The sequence below is a fragment of the Pelobates fuscus genome, chromosome 13 (assembly GCF_036172605.1).
Source record: "Pelobates fuscus isolate aPelFus1 chromosome 13, aPelFus1.pri, whole genome shotgun sequence".
Lineage (NCBI taxonomy): Eukaryota > Metazoa > Chordata > Amphibia > Anura > Pelobatidae > Pelobates > Pelobates fuscus.
The window spans coordinates 89,652,280-89,678,929 of record NC_086329.1 but is presented as its reverse complement, the minus strand read 5'-3'; the positions used below and the strand labels follow the sequence as shown (position 1 = coordinate 89,678,929).

The 26,650-nt window shown below is 43.3% G+C and overlaps 1 protein-coding gene across 1 annotated transcript in view; it reads right to left on the bottom strand.

Annotated features, from left to right (window-relative positions):
- Positions 1–1,607: 1,607 nt before the first annotated feature.
- LOC134583275 (nuclear receptor ROR-gamma-like) overlaps positions 1,608–26,650 on the bottom strand; it is a 50,891-nt gene continuing 25,848 nt past the window's right edge. The window contains exons 4-10 of the mRNA XM_063440147.1: positions 18,213–18,680; positions 17,035–17,156; positions 6,011–6,143; positions 5,554–5,661; positions 3,231–3,341; positions 2,820–2,929; positions 1,608–2,470 (exon numbers count right to left, since the gene is read on the bottom strand). Coding sequence (XP_063296217.1) covers positions 2,324–2,470; positions 2,820–2,929; positions 3,231–3,341; positions 5,554–5,661; positions 6,011–6,143; positions 17,035–17,156; positions 18,213–18,680 — 1,199 coding nt within the window. The 3' untranslated portion in view covers positions 1,608–2,323. The remainder of the gene's footprint in view (positions 2,471–2,819; positions 2,930–3,230; positions 3,342–5,553; positions 5,662–6,010; positions 6,144–17,034; positions 17,157–18,212; positions 18,681–26,650) is intronic.

The following is a 26,650-nucleotide window of genomic DNA, read 5'->3' as shown; positions in this document are numbered from 1 at the left end:
CAGCAACTTACCACAAAACAAGCCACGAAACAAAGATTTTCGATGCAAAAGGCGCCCAGCAGCGGCGGTCCTCAACGGGAGGAGAGTAGTGGATTCAGGGAGAGGCTGGCCCGACGGGCTTCAGTCCCCTGGAGGAACAGCCCTCACTGGCACAGGCGAGGCCTAATCCGGCGGTGAGTGGAGCGGACGGCCGCTGCTCCGCTATCCCGCCCATCGGAGCTCAGCCAGGAGCCAGACCCGCAGGGAACTGGCCCCGTTCCCCCCCCTGTGGACCGGGGGGGAGATCCCGGTCCTCACCCTCAAGCCCCAACCGCAGCAAAACACCCAAGGCACAGCAACAGGGCCGCCCGTTTTGCACCTTGAACACCGCATCCAAGATGGCGGAGGCCGCACCGAGATCAGAGGCACCACAGGTTGCTCACCTGCATCTGCGGTAAACAGGACGGGGAGCAGGCAGAGGCAGCACAGACCACAACTGCAGCCATCCACTCGCCTGCACTCTCGTGCCCAAACACACCGCTCGTCTTCAGAAGCTGAGACTGGGCTGAGGCTGTACGGAGACCAGGGCCGAGATAGGCAGAGGAGAGAGAAGCATGGCCGGCACCACAAGCTACATGGAACAGACCGCAGGATCAGGAACCGCAACTTGCCACTACCACGACGCACCAGACCCTGAAGCACTCTGCTGAGAGCCGCACGCTACTCCGGGTCTGCCGCACGGCGCCTACCAGGCAACACCGACGGAGTCACACCACTCACGGGCAGCCGACCTGCAAAGGGCACACGCTGAAATCACAGAAAGCAGAGACTACCTAGCGACATACGAGGACAACATTTTGAAACCAAGTCTCTCTATCACACAGATTTCGCTGTAACAACCTCGACTGCACGAGCAGCGGGGTGGGGGTGAGAGCGTGAAACCTTAAAAGCACGGATTTAGTGTTAACCCACATTGTATGACTCAAATAACCTTGCTGTTTTTTCTGTTTTTTCTTTTCTTTGTTAAGCGTTTTTCTATCTATTGCGCCTAGATTCTAGGTTTACCAAGCATGCACCCTCTAAGCAAGATTAAACACAATGATTAGAATGGCTCTTATCTTATATGATATAAGCTAACACTATCTAAATGCCGAACGCATAGTCACTTATTGAACCCAGCTTAATGCAACCAAGCAATAGCCACAAACTAATGTTCTAACTTGTTATTATATATTAAAAATGTGCCTGTTTTCTCTGTGCCCCGCATGTTGCGCGTGGGAAAAGTAGGAGGACTGCTTTTGGGGCACCTCTTACCTGCATGTGTAATATTTCAGCACAACAAAAATAAAGAATTAAAAAAAAAAAAAAAAAATGTTCCTGAGCTAGACACTATTTGCTCAGTAGATTATTTGTTTTTAGCACGTGACCCCTTTCCGAATTGCTCACAGGAACACACATTAAAAATGTACTCTGAAGGCAGAAGGAGTACGGGACCAATGCTAATGCATGTTCTTCGGGTAAAACAGCAGACACATATTTAGATTATTCTTTATAAGACACTGTACTCATTTATCTAAATCATTTCACTCATATTTAACAATTAATTTTATTATTATTAAAAGCAAGGAATACAAAGGCAGTCTGTATATAGCTTATTATCAGGCAGCCAAGTTAAACATCATTTCAGTGTGGTCCAAACAGCAGCTGCAGACCATCCTGGAGAGAATATTATACCATATAACCTCGGTAACTTCCTAAAGTAAATCAAAAGCTCTCGTGATCAAGTCTCATGTGCATATAGCTCAATATTTAATGCTCGTTTTACAGCTACAAGGCCAATTGACACATTCTGGAATATATTATAGGTAATGTTAAAAAATATATATATATATTCTTTAGCAACCCTTTCCTGTCAAATGAGAGTTCAGTGCACTCCAATGCAGACTTCCTCAGCCTGGGAATATATCAGAATTCTCTTTTCTTTAAAGCGTGCTTGTTGGACTAAAGCTCTCATCATCCTTGGCTAGGATAATGGAGGCTATTATTAAGGACAGCTACAAATTGATCATACCAGATTTCTGATCTTATTAAAATTTTCCCTCTGGAATGCCAAATGCAGAAGCACTGTTCAAGTCGGAGTTAAAGCTCCCTCTCTCTAAATGCCGAATCTGTGTTTGGCAGGGTGCAGGTTCTGGCGGCAAGGATAGTCTGGATATCAGTGCCCTTGGAGGCATCTTGTTTGGTCCTTTGGGTAAGGTCATCCTTTGAACGACAGTGCAAGTGCTTAATCTGGGAACAGAGAGTTAGAGGTAGAAAGAGAAGGTTCTGGGGCTTGTGGTCTCTCTCACAAAATCTCTGGTTCGGAGATAAATAGCTCTTTGTAGAGAGGAGGGAATCTCTCACATGCTATTCCTGGGTACATCTGTCGGAAGATGTTCAGTTTCTCCATGTGCAACTGACATATGCTAAGGAGACGTCCTTTCTGTGGGAGCTGGAAAAAGCAATAAAATGTGTTAAAACGTTAAAATCATAATACATGCCTTTTGAAATGTATATTGTTTGGAGTATTTATATGAAAAATCTCACAGTTTCTATACTTGAGATTTTATCACATGTGCAGCCTTCTTTACGGGTTTACACATTGATATAATATCCGAGGCTTGCATAGCTTCCTATGCAACCAAGTCAATGACCTTTTAGAAGTCTCCTGTCCCACATAAAGTGGTTTTATAAGCCTCAGCTTTGTTTGATGTTGTCTCGGTGTCTGGAATGGTGTGTGCTGGTTTTTGATGTAAGAAGAGACCCATATGGTCTGATGAGTGACATGTTGAGAATCTGACCTTGGAGAGGATTGACTCTCGGAGGCTTGTACGGAGCAGATATCTGAAGGCATGATCCAGCTTTTTATGGAGAATCTCTACTTTCTGTTTGTCTTGCAGCCAGGGACGGCCTATGGACAAACAGACAACGTGTGAAATTAGTATAACGATGCAGTAATGATAAGATAAGATAAGACACTGTCACTCTTTATTAATTATCAGAGATCGTTTCTACATGTCCATCCTACATGGTATAAGGTGCATAGGAACATATTTTGACTATCATCATGTACAGGAAAAAGAAGAGACAGAATGGTAGCAGACAAGAGGTGAAATATCACGAACCTTAACGTTTCCTAGATACAATGACTTTGGCACAATAGTGTCCTACTATATGCTACATCCCCAAACCTGTCCTGGTGCCCCCCTTACTTGGATCAAGAAGAATCATTGAGCTGATAAATGCCATTTCATGTTCCGACAGATTGAGGGCACACAGGGAGTGGCAAAGATCAAACATTGAACCAATCAAATCACTGCACCCTGCAGGGGAGAGAGAGGGTTTAGGCAATTAAAACATCATGATGTCATTAGAGTAAAGTATTGACTTTACTAAAAAAATAAATATATCAATCCTTATCTGAAATGCATATGGTTAATTCCTTCCCCCATTTCTTCACAGCTGGGGGAGTATCTGAACTCAATTTCGGTTTTACTAACTCCATTGCTGTAGAATATACAACTTTTAAAGTTTTGCAACTGAAGATTGTTCTCATTAACTTTCCGTTTTTCTTTATCTAAAACTAGTAAATGTTATTTCAGGAAGGTTTCGACACGCAAATAAATGAATATTTCTTGGTTAGGAATATCAAATTGTTGAACAAAATTACTAAACGGTATTAAAGGGACACTAAAGGCACCTAGACCACTTCAGCACATTGAAGTGGTCTGGGTGCAGTGTCCCTATTGCACTTAGTGCTGCAATGTTAATATTGCAGTTCCAGAGAAACTTCAATGTTTACAGTGCAGGACTAAGTCTGCCTCCAGTGGGGGTGCTTCCTAGATCCAAATGGACCAGTATCTGACACTGCATGAGGATCTCCAGTGTAAGATTTCCGCCTCCCCCCCGCCCCCTTAGGAAAGCATTTATTCAATGCTTTCCTATGGGGAGGTCTAATGCGAGTGCGGCACTGGCCGCGTATGCGCAATAGCGCCCGCTCGCCACGGGACGGCAGAGTGTCGCTGAGGGATAAGGCAAGTAAATAAAGGGTTTTTAACCCTTTATTGATCGCGGTGAGGGAGGAGGAGGCAGGGGGAGCCATAGTGCCAGGAATACAAAGCTGTAGTATCCCTTTAAACTAGAAGTATCATATATGTCTTTTATAGAATTACCATTTTGTTTATTCCAGTTTTGAAGGTTAAGATCAGGCATAATCAGTTCCAATATTTTAATACTTAAGAATTTAAAATGAAATGTATGATGGCTTAAGTTCTTCTTAATAGATTGCCATTCTTTAAAGTTTGGTATAGGACTAAGGAACTATCATCAGGGATGGGATATTTGGGGTCTCAAGTATAACTCCAGATCAAGTCAATCAACTCCATCTATTTCACTATGCTTGATACCATGCTTCTTCTATTGAGTTAGTTAATTGTAGTTTATAGATATGGACTGCTGTATTGGGCAATTTATTTTAAAACTAGGGTTGCCATCTGACCTCTGCAGGGAGAGTTTATAGAGGGAGAGCAGACCTGCTCAGTAATGAAGATGGGAGCACTTAGGGACATAGAAATAAATGTTTGTTGTATATTTATATTTATTTCTTAATTGTTTGCCTGAGTCTGAATGTCTGTGTATGTCAGTGTCTGTATGACTGTGTCTATAGGTCTGTGTATGACAGTGTCTGTATGACTGTATCTCAATGTGTGTGCCTGTATGTCTCAGTATGATTGTGTATGTCTGTGCCTGTATATCTGTGTATGTCAGTGCCTGTGCCTGGATGACTGTGTATGTCAGTGCCTGTATGTCTCTGTATGACTGTGTATGTTAGTGTCTGTATGTCTGTGTATGTCAGTGTCTGTATGACTGTATCTGAATGTCTGTGCCTGTATGTCTCTGTATGACTGTGTTTGTCAGTGACTGTATGTCAGTGTCTGCATGTCTGTGTATGTCAGTGTCTGTATGACTGTATCTGAATGTCTGTGCCTGTATGACTGTGTATGACACTGTCTGTATGTCTGTTTCTGTATATCACTGTATGTCTGTATGTAACTTTCCTCTTCCAAATGTTACACAACATCCCGTGACATCGTGTACAGTGGAATCATGCATACATAATGAATTATGCAAATTAGCATGGTCGGTATTTTTTTCCAAGAAAGGTGGCAACCCTATGGCTAGATAGGTGTCTCGTATTAATGGGTATCCCAATTCTCACTTGTATTTTGATGACATGATGCTTCATAGAATATTACTTTAAAGTTTAATTCTATGACATATTCCTAAATCTCTAACAGGGATAACACACCTTAGACATTTAGTAGAGAACCCGTCTCTTTCTGACTGACTCTGTCAGAAGTATTAACTAAACACCAACTTTTAGCAAATAAAATCCGAATGGCAAAATGCTGACAGGGCAAAGTGAATAAAATGGAGTTGGATTTGCCATTTCGATGTAATTTGTTAAAATGATGTGTTTAATGAGTAACCCTGTATATACTTCCATTTCATTATCGTCACCGCATTCCACCTTACCCAGTGATTGGAAGATCTCCAGCGGGGCATACTTGCCCTCAAAAAACACGGTGCTGTTGTAACAGTTAAATGCACGGCTCATTCTGATCAAAAGGACCTCCATGGCTCCTATACAGACATAGAGAGATGCACCGATCGTTATTCTATTTAAAGCTAAATGTTACAGATATATCAGGATTTGTGAGGTGTGTGGGGGGGGGGGGGGGATATAACGTAGGGACCAGTGAAGGTTAGGAGCTCATCTTAAAAGATTTATACGTTTTAAGGAGCTCTGTATAAATGAATAAGATATGAGAAGTATGAGGAGCTCTTTATAAAAAAAGAAGACACATTGGGCGTTTGAGGAGCTCTGTACAAGTGAATAAGAGATATGAGATTGAAGAAACTTTTTATAACTGAAGAGCCTACCTTGCCATTGCAGAACAAAAAGATGGACAGATAATAAGATTCAAATTACCAGCTTTCAGGAGGACAATCTGATCATTTGGATTCAGCTCCATGAAGACGCTGAGCCGTTTGGCAAATTCCACAATGTATTGAATGGCTTCTGTGACATGACAAACACAACGCTCCCACATATGGTCCATGGGCTGCATATGAACAGAAATAATGGTAACGTTGGGCCTACCTTATAGTAAGCAGCAATTCAACAACGCATCTCTCCATATATCATTATATGTATTTAATAGAGCTGTTGTATATGGTACGTGGACATTCTATATATATGTCTAGATGCTACCATTATATGTAATCTGAAGTCCTGTCTCATGTCTGAAACTCAGCACACACACATATATATATATATATATATATATATATTGATCTGACCATACATGGACCATGCATATATCTGGATCAGAATTATATGGTATGTAGACACACTGGGTATATCTATTTGCACTTGTGTGTATCTGTAATTAAAAGTTTATAAACTCTTGAGACGTAATACATGCTTTTCTGGAAACTGCCTTATATATTGTCTGCAGGGCCAACAAATGTCTAAGTCCAATCTTTTATGGCATCTGGAAACAGACGTTTTTCTGGACACATCCTTTCCTTGTATCTGGAAGAGGTGTGTGGATCGACATTTGTTAGGTATACACACCTATTGTGTCTGCCAGCTTCTGGACTGGAAGCACCGTGACTTGGGTACCTTATTGCCAAGTAATGGTGCCCAAGGTGGGGAATATGTAAAGATAGAGCACAAATTTAAGCTGCTAAACACACACTACGCAACACAAAACACATGCCTATACACAATGCAACAGCTACTTCACTCACACTGAGATTACATACAAAAACCTGCAGACAGGCTGACATTGCACACACCAAAAGGCTGACTCACACTGACACACATTTGCATAAACGCTAACACTTATATTTACACATATGCCAATTGTTTAGATCCATAACAAACTTCATCTAAATTTGGCAATTTTGAGTTGTCCAAATCTCCAAATTCTTTACAATCCATCTGTTTTAGTAAGGACAGTAAATTAGGGACTTATCTGCTAAGCAACCGAAAGAGCAAAATTAAAGTTCTTAATTTTTCCCTTTCACATGTTTAGCAGATAGCTATATAATTATCTATCCTAATGGGGATTGCCATATATCAGAGTATCAAATTAGGGACTTATTTACTAAACAACTAAATGTTCTTTTTGTCTTTTAGCTGTTTACTACATAGCTCCCTAATTTGGTACCCAATTAAGAATACCAAATAAGAAAGCTATCTGCTAAACAATGCCCCCTTTCCAAATTTTGGACGAACCAAAATCTGCAGATTAACGGATCAAAGCAAATACATTTTTCACCCATATACAGTTCTATTAATACTGCACTAACTGACACTGCCTTCTCAGAATTCTAACACACTTACACTAACATTAAATACAAAGAAACACTGACACGCAAACTCTAACATTGTATTCAGTGACATTGCATTCACAGAAACACTTACAGGACACACGTATAAAAACAGACACACTAAATCTAACAATGTGTACACTGGCACTGCATACTCAGAAACACTGATACACTTACACTACATACACTCACACTGACACTACAGAGAGAAACAGGTACACATTCGCTCTGACATTACACACAGACACACACTTACACTGCATGCACCAACACTGACAGACATACACTACCTACACAGAAACACTCACCTGCACTGCATACACAGAAATACTGGAATACTCACATAGACATTGCTCACACTGAAACACTCACATTAACAGCGTGCATACATTAATACAGATATACACAATCTAATATTGTAGACACTGACACTACTTACACAGAAACACTGACACACTTACACCGATGTTGCACACTTAGAAACATAGACATTGTACACACAGAAACACTGATACACTCACAGTAACAGTGCACACATACATAAACACACACAGGAAAACAAACATTGCATACACTGAGACTGTATACACAGAAATACTGACACTACATGCACAGACAAACTGATATTGTATGTTCAGAAACCCTGACACATTTAATCTGACATTGGAAACACTGACACACGTAAACACTTGCACCAAAAATATCAAGGGTGGCCTTGATTTTGATAATGTCTCAAGTTACTGTGAACACAAAAGCGACCCATGATAAAACATTGTCTCATGCTCTGATCTGATTCAAATCTGCTTGAACCCTGACGCCTATGTGCCTGGGCCATTTTCTCGTTTACTGGTCATTGAAGTGTTGCTATTCTGATCTATGTGAGCACCTCTGAGATTGTGTACTTTGGTGAATGTGAGCAGTCATTTTGTTTGTGTATTAGTCAAGTTACTGTGAAGTCAATTTTGCATTATATGGAGATAGGACATGTCTGTCCTGACTTAGCCCTATATTGGAAGACTATATTGGAAGACTTAGCCTTATATTGGAAGACTCTCTTGACTTGCCTTAATATGATCTTTGGAGATTTGCCGTATGTCTTTCTGTGATGTCTATAGACCTGAGAAATGTCTAATTAATCATCAGATAGATTGCTTGCACAGTGTTTTACGATACACACCCAAATACTGGTTCCATTCTTGCCGGAAGGTTAATATGAGGCATTTAGGATTTCTCTTTTGTATCAGCCAAGGTGTGAAAGTGCTGCATAGCAGCAGTATATGGAATTCAGGCAATCAAGACTGAGATCTCAAAGAATCGACTGTGATTACTTAATTGATTTTATATTGGGAATTCTTAATATTCACATACTTTCAGGCATGCTTTTAATCTCAACCTGATCGAATGCAAACACAGAGAACGGGCAGCTCTTTCCTTCAAACAGTGCAGGATTTTCATTAGACCTTTATTTGCCAAATTAACAGAAGGCAACTTTGCTACATAGAAACATAGAATGTGACGGCAGATAAGAACCATTCGGCCCATCTAGTCTGCCCAATTTTCGAAATACTTTCATTAGTCCCTGGCCTTATCTTATAGTTAGGATAGCCTTATGCCTATCCCACGCATGCTTAAACTCCTTTACTGTGTTAACCTCTACCACTTCAGCTGGAAGGCTATTCCATGCATCCACTACCCTCTCAGTAAAGTAATACTTCCTGATTTTATTTTTAAACCTTTGTCCCTCTAATTTAAGACTATGTCCTCTTGTTGTGGTAGTTTTTCTTCTTTTATATAGTCTCCTCCTTTACTGTGTTGATTCCCTTTATGTATTTAAATGTTTCTATCATATCCCCCCGTCTCGTCTTTCCTCCAAGCTATACATGTTAAGATCCTTTAACCTTTCCTCGTAAGTTTTATCCTGCAATCCATGAACCAGTTTAGTAGCCCTTCTCTGAACTCTCTCTAAGGTATCAATATCCTTCTGGAGATACGGTCTCCAGTACTGCGTACAATACTCCAAGTGAGGTCTCACCAGTGTTCTGTACAATGGCATGAGCACTTCCCTCTTTCTACTGCTAATACCTCTCCCTATACAACCAAGCATTCTGCTAGCATTTCCTGCTGTTCTATTACATTGTCTGCCTACCTTTAATTCATCTGAAATATTTACCCCTAAATCCCTTTCCTCAGATGTTGCGGTTAAGACTCTATTAAATATTCTATACTCTGCCCAGGGGTTGTTACCTCCAACATGCATTATCTTGCACTTATCCACAACAGATGTCAGCTGCCACAGCTCTGACCATTTTTCTAGTTTACCTAAATCATTTGCCATTTGGCTTATCCCTCCTGGAACATCAACCCTGTTACATATCTGTGTAACATCAGCAAAAAGACATACCTTACCATCCGACCTTCTGCAATATCAATAATAAAAATATTAAAGAGAATGGGTCCAAGTACAGATCCCAGAGGTACCCCACTGGCAACAAGACCATGCTTTGAATATACTCCATTGACTACAACCCTCTGTTGCCTGTCACTCAGCCACTGCCTTACCTATTCAACAATATTGGAATCCAATATTGTTGAATAGGTAAAGTTTATTGATAAGCCTTCTAGGTGCAACAGTATCAAAAGCCTTACTGAAATCTAGGTAAGCAATGTCTACTGCACCACCCTGTTCTAATATTTTAGTTAACTACCGTAATCAAAAAAATCAATAAGATTAGTTTGGCATTATCTCCCTGAAGTAAACCCATGTTGTCTCTGGTCTTGAAATCCATGTGATTTTAGATATTGAGCAGTTCTATCATTTAACATGGTTTCCATTACTTTCCCCACTACTGAAGTAAGGCTTACTGGCCTATAGTTGCCCGACTCCTCCCTACTACCTTTCTTGTGAATGGGCAGTAAGCCTTACAATAACTTCCAATATTCTGGAATTACTCCTGTTAGAAATGATTGGTTAATGCCCGATATGCCAGGGCCAAAGAGTCACCCAAGACCCATACGTACGGACACAGGCCCCCTAACCGGCCTACCAAGTACCATAGAGTCCAACTCTTCCCATACAGACACCACACCGACAGGTCACACTCACCATCAGTAAAAGTGCATGCATTGTTTATTTTACTTTTTTTTTTTTTAAATAGTTTTGCTTCTTTGCCTAACATGTTATGAATTGATGTGCCGGCTATTATTTGGCATACGATTGCTATTGGGGCTAAGAAGGCCCACTGCCATAGTATATACTACCTGGCCCAAAATCCCAGATGCTACCATTTGTATCCCCCATAAGCTACCTGACTGGTACAGCGACCTCGCAACATTTTAGATGGAGCGTGGCCAATTAACGTGGATACCATACAACGTGTATTAAATATTACTGGTGGAACCTGGAACATACCTTAGCCCCCGGGCCACAACCCCGTTCCTACCAATCTTGCTACTGCTGGTATGATTTGCCTTTACATGTGTTGTATATCTCGGGCTGTGCATAGTGGCATGACCACCTTCTCTCTACTTATAACTAAATATTATGCAGGGTCTGTCTGTTACCTACCTGCTCACACTGCATGTCGCAGCTTGCCAGGCCATATGGAAGTGTTACTCTTAACTAACAACATAAAATGTGTGAATTCCTTGCTATGTTTTTACCTCCAATGACAGGCTCCAATAGGCTGTTATGTTCTGCTTTTTTGTCATGCTATAATATCCCAATTGTCTACTCTACTTCTCAGCGGTTACCAGCCTGGTTTAAGCTAACGTTTAAGCAAAAGTTATAGACCTTTCTGAAACTCTCTTTAACAAAAATGTACTATTAATGCTTGCCACACAACTGTTTATCTTATGTCGTTCCATCGACCTCTATCTGCTGTCGTGGCGATATAGGTGTGCCTGTAATTCTTAGTACTACAAAAATAAAGAATTTCAAAAGAAATGATTGGTTAAATAAATCTGTTAATGGTTTTGCTAGTACACCACTAAGCTCTTTTAATAACTTTGGGTGTATTCCATCAGGCCCATTGACTTATTTGTCTTTACTTTTGACAGTTGAAATAGAACCTCTTCCTCTGTAAATTCACATGTAACAAATGACTGATTTGTCCTTTTTCCTAACTGAGGCCCCTTTCCTTCATTTTCATCTGTAAATACTGAACAAAAATATTAATTGAGGCAGTCAGCTAGACCTGTATCCTCTAACTATTGCTTGTTTTACTTTCCTTTTCTCATGGATGTATCTAAGAAATGTTTTGTCCCCTTTTTTACTGACTGTGCTATTTTCCCTTCCGTTTGTAATTTGCCTCTTTCTGCCTAATTTTATAGATCTGTCTATCTTCTCCACTCTGTTTTTTTTTTTTTTTATAATTACTACATGCTAACTTTTAGTTTTTTACTATATTGGCAACTTCTGCGGAGTACCACAGTGGTTTCTTGAATTTTTTGCTTTTACTGACAAGCCTAATACTATTTTCTGTTGTCTTCAGTAGTGCAACTTTTAAATAATCCCATTTCTCTTGGACTCCATTTAAATTGCTCCAGTCTGATAATGACTCCTTTACACATATTCTAATTTTAGAAAAGTCTGTTTTTCTAAAGTCTAAAACGTTTGATTTTGTATGGTGTGACGCAGTCGCTGTTCTTATATTAAACCACACTGACTGATGATCACTGGATCCTAAACTTTCACCTACAGTAATATCTGATACCAAATCTCCATTTGTTAACACTAAATCTAGTATGGCCTCTTTACGAGTTGGCTCCTCAACAACTTATTTTAGAGACAATCCCAGTAGCGAGTTTAGGATATGTGTGCTCCTGGCACAAGCAGCTATTTTGGTTTTCCAGTTCACATCAGGAAGATGAAAGTCACCCAAGATGATATCTTCCCCCTTGATTGCCATTTTAGCTATTTCCTCAACAAGTAAATTATCTAACTTTTCTATTTGTCCTGAGGACCTATAAATCACACCTCCACAAGTTGTACACTGTGTGATTACCAAATTCTAATCTTACCCAAACGGACTCTATGTTCGCCTTACTAACTTTTATTAGGCTAGATTTTATGCTATCCTTCACATAAAGTGTCTTATTGTATTTTACACCCCACCTCCTATAGACCGTAAGCTCATTTGAGCAGGGTCCTCTTCAACCTATTATTCCTGTAAGTTTTCTTGAAATTGTCCTATTTATAGTTAAATCCCCCCTCTCATAATATTGTAAAGCGCTACAGAATCTGTGCGCTATGTAAATGGCAATAATAATAATTAATAATAAATAATACGGGGCCACCCCTCCCCCTTTCTTGCCTTCCCTGTCTTTTCTATATAAAGAGTACCCTGGTATTGCTATGTCCCTGTCATTTTTCTCATTATACCATGTCTCAGTAACAGCGACTAAATCTACACTATCAGTTGCAATTATTGCCACAAGTTCATGGATCTTATTCCTTAAACTGTGAGCATTTGTAGACATGACTCTAAGCTTATCGTTTTTTAACACACTTGGATTGATGTTTTATCACCCAGTGCTTGATAAAAGCCCAGTAGGTTTGTTGTCACCTGGTCATTATTATCTTTCCTGCAGAGTAAGTAATGAGAACCGCACTCAGTCCCAACGGCCAAGGGTGCTCCAGAGCAGGACCAGCAATCCCAGTACAATAATCCAAGAAGAAAAAACTCACAGGTACTCCAACTTCAAGCCGCAGGCAGATTTATTATGACAGAATGCAAAGCAACGTTTCGACCGGAAAGGTCTTTTTCAAGCTTTTCAGCTTGAAAAAGACCTTTCCGGTCGAAACGTTGCGTTGCATTCTGTCATAATAAATCTGCCTGCGGCTTGAAGTTGGAGTGCCTGTGAGTTTTTTCTTCTTGGATTATTATCTTTCCTGACCTCTCTCTACCACTAACCCAAACCCTCTTTTTTATATCCCTATATAGCTTTATAGTTCACCTCGTGATTTGTTTTTAAATACCTCAATCCCATTCGCTGTTGAGTAGTTTCCTTATTAAATTTTTTACATGGTCGGGCATCCCCTATAATTTTTCCATTTTGGCAACTACTGGCAAGCTGTTATATTGGGGAGCATCTCATGCAGAAGTTTTGCCGATACAAATGTGTATATGCTAGCTATCGCAGAATTTATAATGGCCATCTAATGCCTCGTTTCCACTGAGCGGTACGGTTCGGGTCGTTTCGGTATGGTACCCTATTTTGAGTGTTTCCATTATGAAAGTGGCCCATACAACCTGAACCAAACCGCACCATTCCTGGTTCCCCATCAGATGTAGGGCCATAGGAAATGGTACGCTCACCTGAATAGGCTGGACCATTCTAACCCTTCCGAACTGTACTGACCCGACCCGTACTACTTAGTGGAAACGAGGCATAACATATTCAGTTTTTGTGGATTTGTGTTTGTTTCCATTGGCATAGACAGATCCACAGTTGTACTCTGTATTAATTGTTTTTGTCTTTGTACTTTCGTATGAAAACCCCAAATAACGATATTTCACATATAAAAACACCAAGTGAGGTTGAAACATTTTCTATCTGTTGATTCAGTAAATATAATGGTCTATTTAAAAAGCTGATTTGTGACTTTGAATAATTCATCTTTCCAACATAACTAAATGTTTTGTTTTTATTTTGTTTAAATAGTTCAGTAGATTTACAGTGAGTTTCACAAAATATTTGCACTTGTGTTTCTTGACTCTAATGCTTACGTAGCCCAGAATGTATCTGGTCCTGACTAGATGGAGGTGTGTGATTGTTGTAAATGGAAAATAAAATGAGTACCGCAGCACATGGGCGTAGGAACCGGGGGGGACGCATCCCCCCCAGCAAATCATGCGGGGGGGACAGGTAATGGGGAAATCCCCCCCAGCTCCGCCGGCCCCCCTTTTGCTGCAGCCGCCCGAGCGCTCTGCAGAGAGCCTCACGCGGCTGCAGCTCTGCCCGGGCTGGTGCGTCCATGAGGGCGCACCGCTCGGGCGCAGCCAGAGGAGAGGGGCTGACAGGAGGGAAGCGCTCAGCGCTCCCTCCTGTCACTCCCTCAATGTAGCGTGGCCGAGCCCTGTATAGTCCGCCGGTAACGGGAGCATCTGTCTCCTGTACCCGGCCGGACTAAAAGGAAGTGAACACTGAGTGTGCACTTCCTGTTAGTCCGCCGGGTACAGGAAACAAAAGCTCCCTGTACCCGCGGACAGTACAGAGCTCGGCCACGCTACAACACAGGTAGGGGAGGGGGGGGGGGGGAAAGAAACAGGGAGGGAGGGGGGGGAGAAAGAAACAGGGAGGAAGGGGGTCAGAAAGAAACGGGGGGGGGAATAACGAAACAGGGAGGGAGGGGGGGTGATAAAGAAACAGGGGGGGTGATAAAGAAACAGGGAGGGAGGGGGATAAAGAAACAGGGAGGGGGGGTAAAGAAACAGAGAGGGGGGATAAAGAAACAGGGAGGGAGGGGGGATAAAGAAACAGGGAGGGGGGGATAAAGAAACAGGGAGGGAGGGGGATAAAGAAACAGGGAGGGGGGATAAAGAAACAGGGAGGGAGGGGGGATAAAGAAACAGGGAGGGAGGGGGGTAAAGAAACAGGGAGGGAGGGGGGATAAAGAAACAGGGAGGAGGGATAAATAAACAGGGAGGGGGGATAAAGAAACAGGGAGGGAGGGGGGATAAAGAAACAGGGAGGGGGGATAAAGAAACAGGGAGGGGGATGGGATAAATAAACAGGGAGGGAGGGGGGATAAAGAAACAGGGAGGGAGGGGGGTAAAGAAACAGGGAGGGAGGGGGGATAAAGAAACGGAGGGACGGGGGGATAAAGAAACAGGGAGGGGGGGAAGAAACAGGGAGGGGAGGGAGAAAGAAACAGGGAGGGAGGGGGGAAAGAAACAGGGAGGGAGGGGGGACAGAAACAAGGAGGGAGGGGGAAAGAAACAGGGAGGGGGGAAAGAAACAGGGAGGGGGGAGGGGGAGAAAGAGTGACAAGGGAGGGGGAGAGTGACAAGGGAGGGAGGGGGAGAAAGAGAGTGACGAGGGAGAGAGATTGACATCCATCACACACACACAATCACACAATCATGCCACCCTTACACACACAGAAACACACAATTCATCCTTACACACACTCAATGCACCCCGTGCACACACACACAATCACACAATCATGCAATCCTTACACACACAGAAACACACAATGCCTTCCTTACACACACTCAATGCACCCTGTACACACACTCAATGCACCCCTTACAGACGCACACACTGCATCCCGTACATACACAGAATCACATCTTGCAGCCCTTACACATACAAACACAGATTCACACAATGCATTCCTTACACACATATCAGGACATCCCCTACACACTCCACCCCCTGTGAACAAACTCATTGGTGGAACGTGAAGGTGGACCCTGGGACCCAGACCTTGAGCTGTGTAAAGGGCCCCCAAAAAATGGAGCTGCTTCCCGTTCTCACAGAACATTGATTTTTGGGGCCACAGTTACAAACAGCCTCCAGAGAGCCTGTTCTACACCAGACCAGTGGAGCCAGACTGCAGCTAGAGCCTATCATCATCCCCATCTGGTTGTAAGTAGGCAATCTAGCATATTATTTGTGGCACTAATCTCTAATTTACCTCACATTAAAGAAACACTATAGTCCCCAGAAGCACTGCAGCTTAATGTAGTGGTTCTGGTGTCTATAGCCTGTCCCTGCAGGCCTTTTAATGTAAACACGGCGGCACTCCAGCACTGGCGTTAGTTAACATGGCAGAAAAATAATTGGAAAGGGTTAGGGGGGCTACTAATAAGGATAGGGAAGAGGGGTAGGTAGAATTATAATTGGAAGGGTTTAGGGGGGCTACTAATATGGATGGGAGGAGGGGGGAGGTAGAAAAATTATTGGAAGGGGTTAGGGGAGTACTAATATGAATGGAAGAGGTAGGGTGGGTTCTAATATGCATGGAAGGGGTTAGGGGGTACTAATATGCATGGAAGTGGTTAGGGGGGTACTAATATGCATGGAAGGGGTAGGGGGTTAATATGCGTGGAAGGAGTAGGTGGGGTTCTTTTGTGCATGGAAGGGGTAGGGGTGGTTCTAATATTCATGGGAAGGGTAGGGGTGGTTCTAATCAGGAGGATCCCGGCGCTGTATCCGGGTAAGTAAAACCCCTTCCTTGTAGTGACCCTTTAATGTTATTATTTAATCATTTATATAGCGACTGCAAATTCCGTAGCGCTGTACAATGGGATAAACAACTCCTAGTTTACGGAATAAGAATATACCCGGCGAGTAAAAATGCTATCCCCCCCAGATTTTTTTGGGTTCCTATGCCCATGCCGCAGCATGAAATACAGTATAAATATATAATGTTGTAAAAATGTTAAAACTACAAAAAAAGTATGTGTTTGGACTGGACAGTATCTATAAAATGAAGATGTCGTAAAATAGAAATAAATGGGTCAGAGCAAAGGAAGTCTGTAACTGAAAGAATATAGCTAATCATACAGTAACACAAATTCAGACTTGGCTGACAGATTGTAATAGGTCAAAGATCCAGTTTGTTTCATTCACAGTTTGTTATTATTGCCGGATTTGTTGGGTTACCTTCTGCTGAAAGCTCAACACCTCCTCTGGTGAATAGGTCTCCCACCTCAAAACCTGCAGATTCTCTTGGTGGAATCGACAAGTCTCTCCTTGTGCTAAAACTACGTTTTGTATCAGCAAGTCTGGGGATGAGAGAGATGGGAGTGAGGGAATGAGAGGTAAGTTGCTGTGAGAAAGATGAGTAAGGAATTCAGAAAACTGTAAGCTGTGCAAGAATGGAAAAGGAGTGTCTGATAAAGATGGAAGAATTAAAATAAAAAAGATAGCATTAGCCAAACAGACGTAAAGAAACAAGAGAGAAGTGACTAACAGAGAAAGAATTTATTGAGAAAAGATTGATTGCTAGATGGGGATGAGAGAGAAAATTGTCTGGAATGAGAAAGGACTGAAAGACAGGAGTAAGGGAATGAAAGAGGGGTGAGTGGGAAAAACAAGTAAAATTATGAGAGAGGTGTGACATACACTGAGTAAATTAGAGACATGGGTAACATGTTGAGTGATTTTAAGAAATGAGAAAAAAAAATATGGAGGTCATAATTTATAAAATATCTGAAAGAGCCAGGGGCAAGGGAACTAAAAAGAGTGACATACTGGAGGAAAGGAATGCTAAGAGCAGTAATAATTTCAGAGAGACAGTGTGTGGGAATGCAAGATGGTTGTGAGGAGTGCAAGAGAAAGAAGTGAATATTGAGAGAAAGGTGACTATGATGGACTGGAGTAATGGAATAAGACGAGTAAATGAAGGATACAGAAGTTATATATTGACAAAAGAGTGTCTGAGGAAAACAGGAATGAGAAATAGTCAGATGTGAATAAGGAAATTGGAAAGAGTGACTGGGAGATACATGATTGAGAGAAGGATTGTTTTACAAAGTCAAATTAGTGACTGAATGTTGGAGGAAGCATTGATATAGTAATGAAGGAGAGACTCGCTGACTCAAGAATCACTGAGATATCAACGAGGGAGGGGGTGTACTAGCTGAGTAGGTAAAAAGGTGCTAGACTGTGTGAGTGAGAGCTTTATTAATGTAGTTGAGATAAGTGTGTGTGGGCGATAGAATATTCCGTACTGAAGGTGTTAGGTTTGTTTTAGGTAGAAACTTATTAAGAAAGCAAAACGAATGTAAATTTTTCAACATAAACGCAAGTAGAGTGTTAAGACAGACGGACATACTCACCTAGCTCTGTGACGGACATCACAAATTCTGAGGGTAGTGAGTTGCCAAAGTTTAGGCTACAATAGGAATCTGGGCTTTGGATGGCATGCAGTCTTTGGTACACACTAGCTCTTGCATGTTCCACATGAAGTTGTTGGTCTCTGAAGTAGATCTTCCTATATGTGGCCTCCACTGATGACTTCTCTGAGTTGTGAGGCTGGTGAAGGATGTTATCCCTCTGAAGTTGTGCTTTAGATGGTGGGTTGGAATGTACGGAGCAGGAGGACTCCCATTTGTTCTGACTGCTCCACGTTGTGGTGCTATAGGCTTCAGATAGCCTTGGTGAGACATTTGGTTGCTCCATGTCTTGAGAGTCAGAACTGCAAGGATTGGTTGGCATTTCTGTTCTCTGCTCTCTCAGACGATGCTTCTGAACCTCGGCTTGTAAGATTTCACGCTGTTTCTTGGACATTCGGCCAAACTTTACAGCTGCAATGGTTATAATAGTTACATTCAGGAAATGGCTACATGTGTAGGATGGAACAGCCAAAAACATTTAGGTTTTAAAACATTCTTTGAATTTATACATTAAGAAACATTGGGTGTACACATCATTAGTTGAGGGCAGGGGATTAAATGTGTTTGTGACTTTTGGGACCTGCCACAATGGGGTCATTATGTGAGATAGTAAGAGGGTGATGTCCTGCCACATAAACATCCAATAGAAATCACAAACATCCAATAGTATTGGAGATGTTCATAGTACAAGGTGGGAACCCATAATTCTTCCATCCTTTTTAAAACAAAGACCTACATAAATTGTAGATTATGCTAGCTTTAGTGTACCTATAATCTTAATTTTATTAATGACAGGAGGCGAGTATTTGCTTACGTCTTGAATTACTAGAACTCCACAGCAGCACAGAAAAACAACCAATCAGAAAAAAGTTAGGTACTATAAAACTCCCCTCCCCATGCATCATTTCCTCTTTCAAGCTGCGACAAAAAATAGAATAAAAGGCAGAAAACATAATGGGGAAGAAGCGAAGTCCTAGATACAACGAATACAAGGATGTCCACCATCCGAGAAGAGCTGTCAAACCAGATAACGTTGATGGACTGTAAACTGAAACGAAAGAAAAAACAGAATCGAACAGGTTGATTATCCAAAGAAATGTACTCTGAATAAACATGTAGGTACCCAATGTAGCAACCAAATTCATCTTAACATGTCGATATCCCAGCCCTACTATGAAAAACAGAGATAAGAAACAAGCGACAGGTAGCAGAGACAACAAGCAGAGTTGCATACGTTCCTGATTAATCTAAACTATAAAATTAAACAAGGGAAGGATAAAAATGGGTGGGAAATACTCGCCTCCTGTCATTAATAAAATTAAGATTATAGGTACACTAAAGCTAGCATAATCTACAATTTTATAACACGACAGGAGGCTTCGTATTTGCTGTTTCAACGCTCAAACCACCAATCCAACGCTGTTTGTGTCACTGGTACCTATTCCAGGAGATAGCAGAGTAATCCTAATTGTACTTACCAACTGCGATAAATGACAGTAGACGGATCAATGAAGATGTCAGCCGACGAAGCATCTCAAACACGGAAAAAACACCATCCGCTGATAGATCCATCGAACTTGGTGTTGCGACCCGCTTCCTAGCGGTCGGGACATGAGCTTGCAAGCTGACCTATCAGCTATTTTGTAAAAAAAAAAGTTGTAAAATATCGAAGGCCGTTTGCGGACGAAGGGCCGCGAGAAGAAACTGCCATCATGTCTCAACTCTTGATCTGTAGGGTGGTTCCTCCGATCGTGTCAGGGTCATCCGGCGACGCGGCCTTGCAGGTAGATCCCCAATCACAAGGAATGCGTCTAAGTCCCCCACCAAATCGCAATATAACTGAGTAGGATCTTTCGTTCTCTCCTGGCTTATCTGGTGAGATGTCTCATCCGAGAATAAATCTGTAATGCAGGCGAGAGTGTGGTCAAACTAGCCGTATCCTAAGTGATTCCGATATTCCAAATGGACTGTGTAATCCTCGGACTCTGTAGAGAAAAGATTCCAAAAGGACGTCCATTCATGGTTCCGAACTGAACTCGTGTGGAGGAACAGTGGTCGACTATTTTCTGGAATAGTGAATCCCAGAAATATTCAAAGGGATGGAAAGTGCAAACCGGAGTGCAGATTTCCATCCTGATATGTCCTCGTCTAAGAGTGAAAGGTGTCTGTGTAGGAGTCAGGGTACCCCAGGTACCCTCACAAAATCTCGTAGGTCTCCTCGACGGTAGTTGAAAAGTAGGTTAGCGCGAATCAAAAAACAAAACGGCTCCTGCGAGGGGTAAATAGCTAATAGACGGAGGACCCACCATCTCTGTACCCCGTTCACCAGGTATGCGTTCCGAGGAGATGGGGCAGTCCTGCCCCCTTATCCCAAGATCGTAATGACTGGGGAACTCAAGACAACCGGGATGTCCGGTCTTACCATGTGAACCATGCGTACGGTTACCTTCAGACCGGATAACAGGCCTTCCTTAATCTAAGTACCCGAGCAAGGCAGTGTCCGTTTGCTCCATGAAGGTTTCCGTAACTCCTGTCATCTTGATATGGGAGAAACTGTCCGCGTGGTTGGTCCACAATAGTCTGGATATCCAAAACAGAAAGCAGTTCTCCGATTTATATGGTGCAGAATATACCAAAACCTGCACTCTCGTAATACCTGAGGACCATCCGTTAGCCGTACCATGTGTGGTCCGGACCCAGTAGAGCCATTACAGGAGATAGAATAGAGGGATCCAGTCTAAAATGTATATCTTGCATGACTAGGCAGTCCTCTATAACGAAATCAGTAGCACGGATGTCAGATCTAATTGAATGCAGGAGGGACGCCCCTCTAAGTCATCGATGTCTTGAAAAGGATACCGGGAAGCAGATACGGAGGTAGATGTTAAAGACAAGGAAAACACTGCGTTCTCCTGTAGGTGTCTGAGCACCGATCCTTGCCTGTGCGAAGTTCTCCTTGGAGATGTATGACCGGGGTCCTAATAAGAAACCCTGCCCTTCAGGCATGAGGTTTAGGGCCTTCACCCTACCCACCATATTCAGATGGCCGTACACTGGTGTCCTCTTGGATTGTATGGCAATGGTGCTTGTCTGGACACCTGCCTATTTCCATGTCACTGGTGGGCACTGGCATTTCCTCAGTAATATTCCCCCAGGCCTGCGGCCTAAAAGGGGGTTCGGCACCAATAGAGCAGGCCCGTCAGAAGGGCACAGGCCCAGCAGGCCAAACGAATGGACACAGGATAGTTGGCCAAGCAAATAGGCACGGACATAGCAGGCCATTCTGATAGGCACCGACATAGTAGGCCAAACAATGGGGCACCGACATAGCAGGCCGTTTAAATGGGCACAGACATAGCAGGCCGTCTTAATAGGCACAGACATAGCAGGCCGTTTAAATGGGCACAGACATAGCAGGTCGTTTAAATGGGCACAGACATAGCAGGCCGTTTAAATGGGCACAGACATAGCAGGCCGTTCTTATGGGCACAGACATAGCAGGCCATTCTCATGGGCACAGACATATCAGGCCATTCTTATGGGCACAGACATAGCAGGCCGTTCTAATGGGCACAGACATAGCAGGCCGTTCTAATGGGCACAGACATAGCAGGCCAATCAATGGGGCACAGACATAGCAGGCCAATCCTGGGTTGTATATTATATCATATGAGTATCTGTTATTTATATAGCGCCACCCAATTCCGCAGCGCTTTACCATGGGTCTTGGATGAGTAATGGGGACCTCTGAGCTTGGGTAGAGTTCCCCAAAAATATGTAGATCCTCAGAGCACCCTGACATAGGACCCCCAGACATCAACCCTTTTAGACAGCGTAATGCTGCGTGAATAACTTGAACCGGGACTGGCAGTCCCTGAATGCCCAGCAGGCAAATAGCGGTATCCCAGCTGTATTGGTATAAGCAGAAGTTGTTTCAGTGATTACCATGTCCACGAAAGTAAGATACATTGAGCGATACTCTCCTTAAACTGTGAATTTGAATGCACATGCTCACACAGATTTGTTTGATGTTTCCATCGTTAATATAGATACCATCATCATATCTGAAAATATTGTATAGTATCAGTGCAGACTGGTCCCCCATACCAGTTTGAGCCAGATCCAGGTCTGTTAGCTTTATATATATATACCATGGACAGCGAATACATACCAGGGCAGTCTCCTCTGAGACCCCCTAGCTGGATCTGAAAAAATATATACTGTGAAGCACATGAATCCCAGTTCATAATACCTGTAACTCACAGCAATCCGTGATCTACACTGTCAGCGTGATCTACACTGTCAGTAAAACTCCCAGCAAACTGTGATATACACTGTCAGGAAAACACACAGTAATCTGTGATATACACTGTCAGTAAAAACTCACAGCCATCTGTGATATACACTGTCAGTAAAAACTCACAGCAATCTGTGATATACACTGTCAGCAAAACTCACAGAAATCTGAGATATATACTGTCAGCAAACTCACGGCAATCCGTGATATACACTGTCAGTAAAACACCCAGCAATCTGAGATATACACTGTCAGTAAAACTCACAGCAATCTGTGATATACACTATCAGTAAAACTCACAGCAATCTGTGATATACACTGTCAGTAAAACTCGCAGTAATCTGTGATATACACTGTCAGTAAACACCCAGCAATCTGAGATATACACTGTCAGTAAAACTCACATCAATCTGAGATATACACTGTCAGTAAAACTCGCAGTATTCTGTGATATACACTGTCAGTAAAACACGCAGCAACCTGCGATATACACTGTCAGTAAAACACACAGCAATCTGCAATATACACTGGCAGCAAAATGCACAGCAATCTGTGTGTCATAATAGGTCCTGGTGTACCATGCGAAAAATGGGTCAGACGTAGGCCTCTGATACAGTAGATATGGTGTATGCAGGGTACAGGCTCCCACTGGAAGTAAGCGTATGAAGCATGGTGCCAGTGGTAAAATAAGGTCTGTGTCACAGACAGAGCAGTATATGGTATACTGTCTATAGGCTGTACTCCAGTCCAGTATAAGATATCTATATATACACACATCTCAACATCTATACACACACACACACACACACACACACATATCTACATATATATACAAATACATACACCTACACATACATACACCTGGATATAGAAAACTCATGGAAAAATTGTCACTATAATGTCCCTTGTAGAAGGTGCCAGCTCATAGCTGTATTCAGTCACCTAATGAAAAAACTGACATGCAGCAGTTAAAAAAACTGAGCTGGTGGAGGCAGACCTCCAACGAGTAATGCACCGATGGGGGAGGGGCCGCGAGCGGTCGCACTCTCTCCCGGTCGGACTCTCCCCCGCCCGGTCGGACACACGTGGTCCGCGGGCGGAGGCAGCCGCGGCAACGTGGGGAAGAAGACCCGGCCGCTGGGTACTCGTGTGCGCACGCGGGTACCACCGCGATCGGAAAGCCACATGGGACCGCCGGAGATGAACTCTGCGGTCCCGGAGCTCGGGGGTCGAAGGAGGCAGGAGTAGTCAGCCTCCTGAAGCCCCCGAGCGGCACGCACACCGCCAGGCAAAGGCGGAATGCACATAACCGATAAAAACAGGCATACACAAGAAATGGGAAACGGACAGGGGGTGGGCACAAGTCTAAGGAAAAGACAGCAAGGACCCCAAACCCCCCACAAATATACACAAATAAAGGAAAACACAGTGAAAGCCTGAAGTTACAGGCACTAAGAAAAATCCCACAAAGATATATAACACAGTATATTGGAATAAAATCCCACAAGGGCATAATGTCACGGTAATATACCCCAACACGCAGGAATAGTTCAGATAGTCAAGAGACAAGAAACCAGGGTTCGTCTTACCGGACCTTAGAATGGCCGGACTAGGACGAGTATAAGAAAGACAGAGTCTAGAACAAGCCGAGGTCAAGGGAACTGAGAGACAGCGTAACGTAGAACAAGCCGAGGACTGGTACACAGAGGACAAAACAGCGGATAAGCAAGCAAGGATAAAGAGAGAGCGGAGTCAGGAACAAAGCCAAGGTCAAGCACCAAAAAACCAACTGAACGATACAAGCACTAAAGGGAACTGGACAGAAACCACGATAGGGCAAGGAGCAAAGGAAACAGGTGAGTATAAATACCCTAATGTTCACTTTGATTGGCCCCTGTCATATCCACGCCCCCAAAACGTGAGTGTATGGGGAACGTGGCATGACAGGGGCCAATGGGAGACTGATTCTAATTTAGTCTCCCACTGTCCCTTTAAGAGCGCGCCCGAGACGCGCGGCGCGCTCTTAGTGTCGGGCGGGACACGTGACCGCTTCTCGCGGTCACTGCCCGCCTGACTGATCTTATCGTTGGCTGAGCCGCGCGCGGCTCGTGCAGGAGCAGGACCGCGCGCGGCGAGAAGAGAGGACCCCGGCCGGCCCCTGGAGAGGGTAAGTACCGCTACAGTACCCCCCCCTGAAGACACGCCCACCGGGCGGGGAGGAGCAGGCCTGGCAGGAAAACAAGCGTGGAAAGAACGCACAAGGCGAGGAGCGTGAACAGCGCCAGCGGAAATCCAACTGCGTTCCTCAGACCCATAGCCCTTCCAATGTACCAGATATTGGAGGCGACCCCGAAGAAAACGAGAGTCAATTATAGCCGCCACTTCAAATTCCTCATGGCCCTCCACAGAAACCGGAGGAGGAGGAGGGACATGCCGAGTATAACGGTTGCACAGGAGGGGTTTTAACAAGGAGGTATGAAACACGTTAGGAATGCGTAGATTCCTAGGAAGATCCAATGCATACGAGACAGGATTAACCACATGCAAGATACGAAAATGACCAATAAAACGAGGGGCCAACTTCATAGAAGGCACACGAAGACGAATATTGCGAGTAGAAAGCCAAACCCGGTCTCCCACAGCATAGGATGGAGCCGCCCTGCGATGCTTGTCTGCCTGAACCTTCTGGCGAGCAGCGGAAGCCACCAAAGAACACTGAACCTGCTCCCAAGTATTACGTAGACTAGCCAAATGTTCATCCAGAGCTGGCATGCCCTGCAAGGAGAACGCAGCTGGAAGAACCACAGGATGCCGGCCATAAACAACGTAAAAAGGGCTGTTACCGGAGGATTCATGAGCAGCATTATTACGAGCAAACTCAGCCCAAGGAAGAAGGTCAGCCCAATTGTTCTGATGGTGGGACACGAAACAACGAAGATACTGCTCTAGAGATTGGTTGGCACGTTCAGCAGCTCCATTAGACTGGGGGTGGTAAGCGGAAGAAAACGAGAGGGATACCCATCTCTGTACAAAACGTTCTCCAGAATCTGGAGATAAACTGGCTACCCCTATCGGACACGATCGAAGTGGGAATACCATGCAACCGAAACACCTCCCTGGCAAAGATAGAGGCAAGTTCCTTGGATGATGGCAATTTGACAAGAGACACAAAATGAGCCATCTTAGAAAAACGATCCACAATCATCAGGATGACAGTTTTACCATTAGAGGGAGGTAATTCAACAATAAAATCCATGGATATATTGGACCACGGCCTCTCGGGTATGGGCAACGGATGCAACAACCCACAAGGAACTCTGTGGGAGGACTTCATACTGGCACAAGTACTACAGGCATTAACGTAATCGGTGACGTCCTTGCGCAAGGAAGCCCACCAGAAATATCTAGAGACTGCTGAGAATGTCTTCGAAATACCAGGGTGTCCAGCAGTTCTAGTGTCATGATATAATGACAAGATGTCTCGTCTCTCCGGTATATCAACGAATAGCTTATCAGCAGGCCTCTCCCCAGGAGCCAAGTTTTGTTTAGCCTGAATAGCTTGTAAGACGAAATAGAAAGAACAGTAGTAGCTATTATTCTGTCAGGCGGAATGACAGGGGTAACATCGATCTCGAGTTTGTCAGTAGTCTCGAATTGTCTGGACAGAGCGTCAGCTTTAGTATTACGATCACCTGGTCTGTATGTGATTATGTAATTAAAACGAGACAAAAACAGAGACCACCTGGCCTGCCTAGAAGACAATCTTTTTGCTTCACTGAGATAGGAGAGGTTTTTGTGATCTGTTAAAATGAGGATGGGATCCCTAGTACCCTCTAGCAGATGTCTCCATTCCTTGAGCGCCAAAATGATAGCAAGGAGTTCACGATTGCCTACATCATAATTCTTCTCTGCTTTGGACATCTGTCTGGAAAAGAAGCCACAAGGGTGTAACGGCTTTTCAGGTGAATCTCTTTGAGACAAGATAGCACCTACCCCTATCTCAGAAGCATCAACTTCAAGAATAAAGGGCAGTGAAGGGACAGGATGCTGTAAAATAGGAGCAGAGGCAAATGAAGCCTTCAGG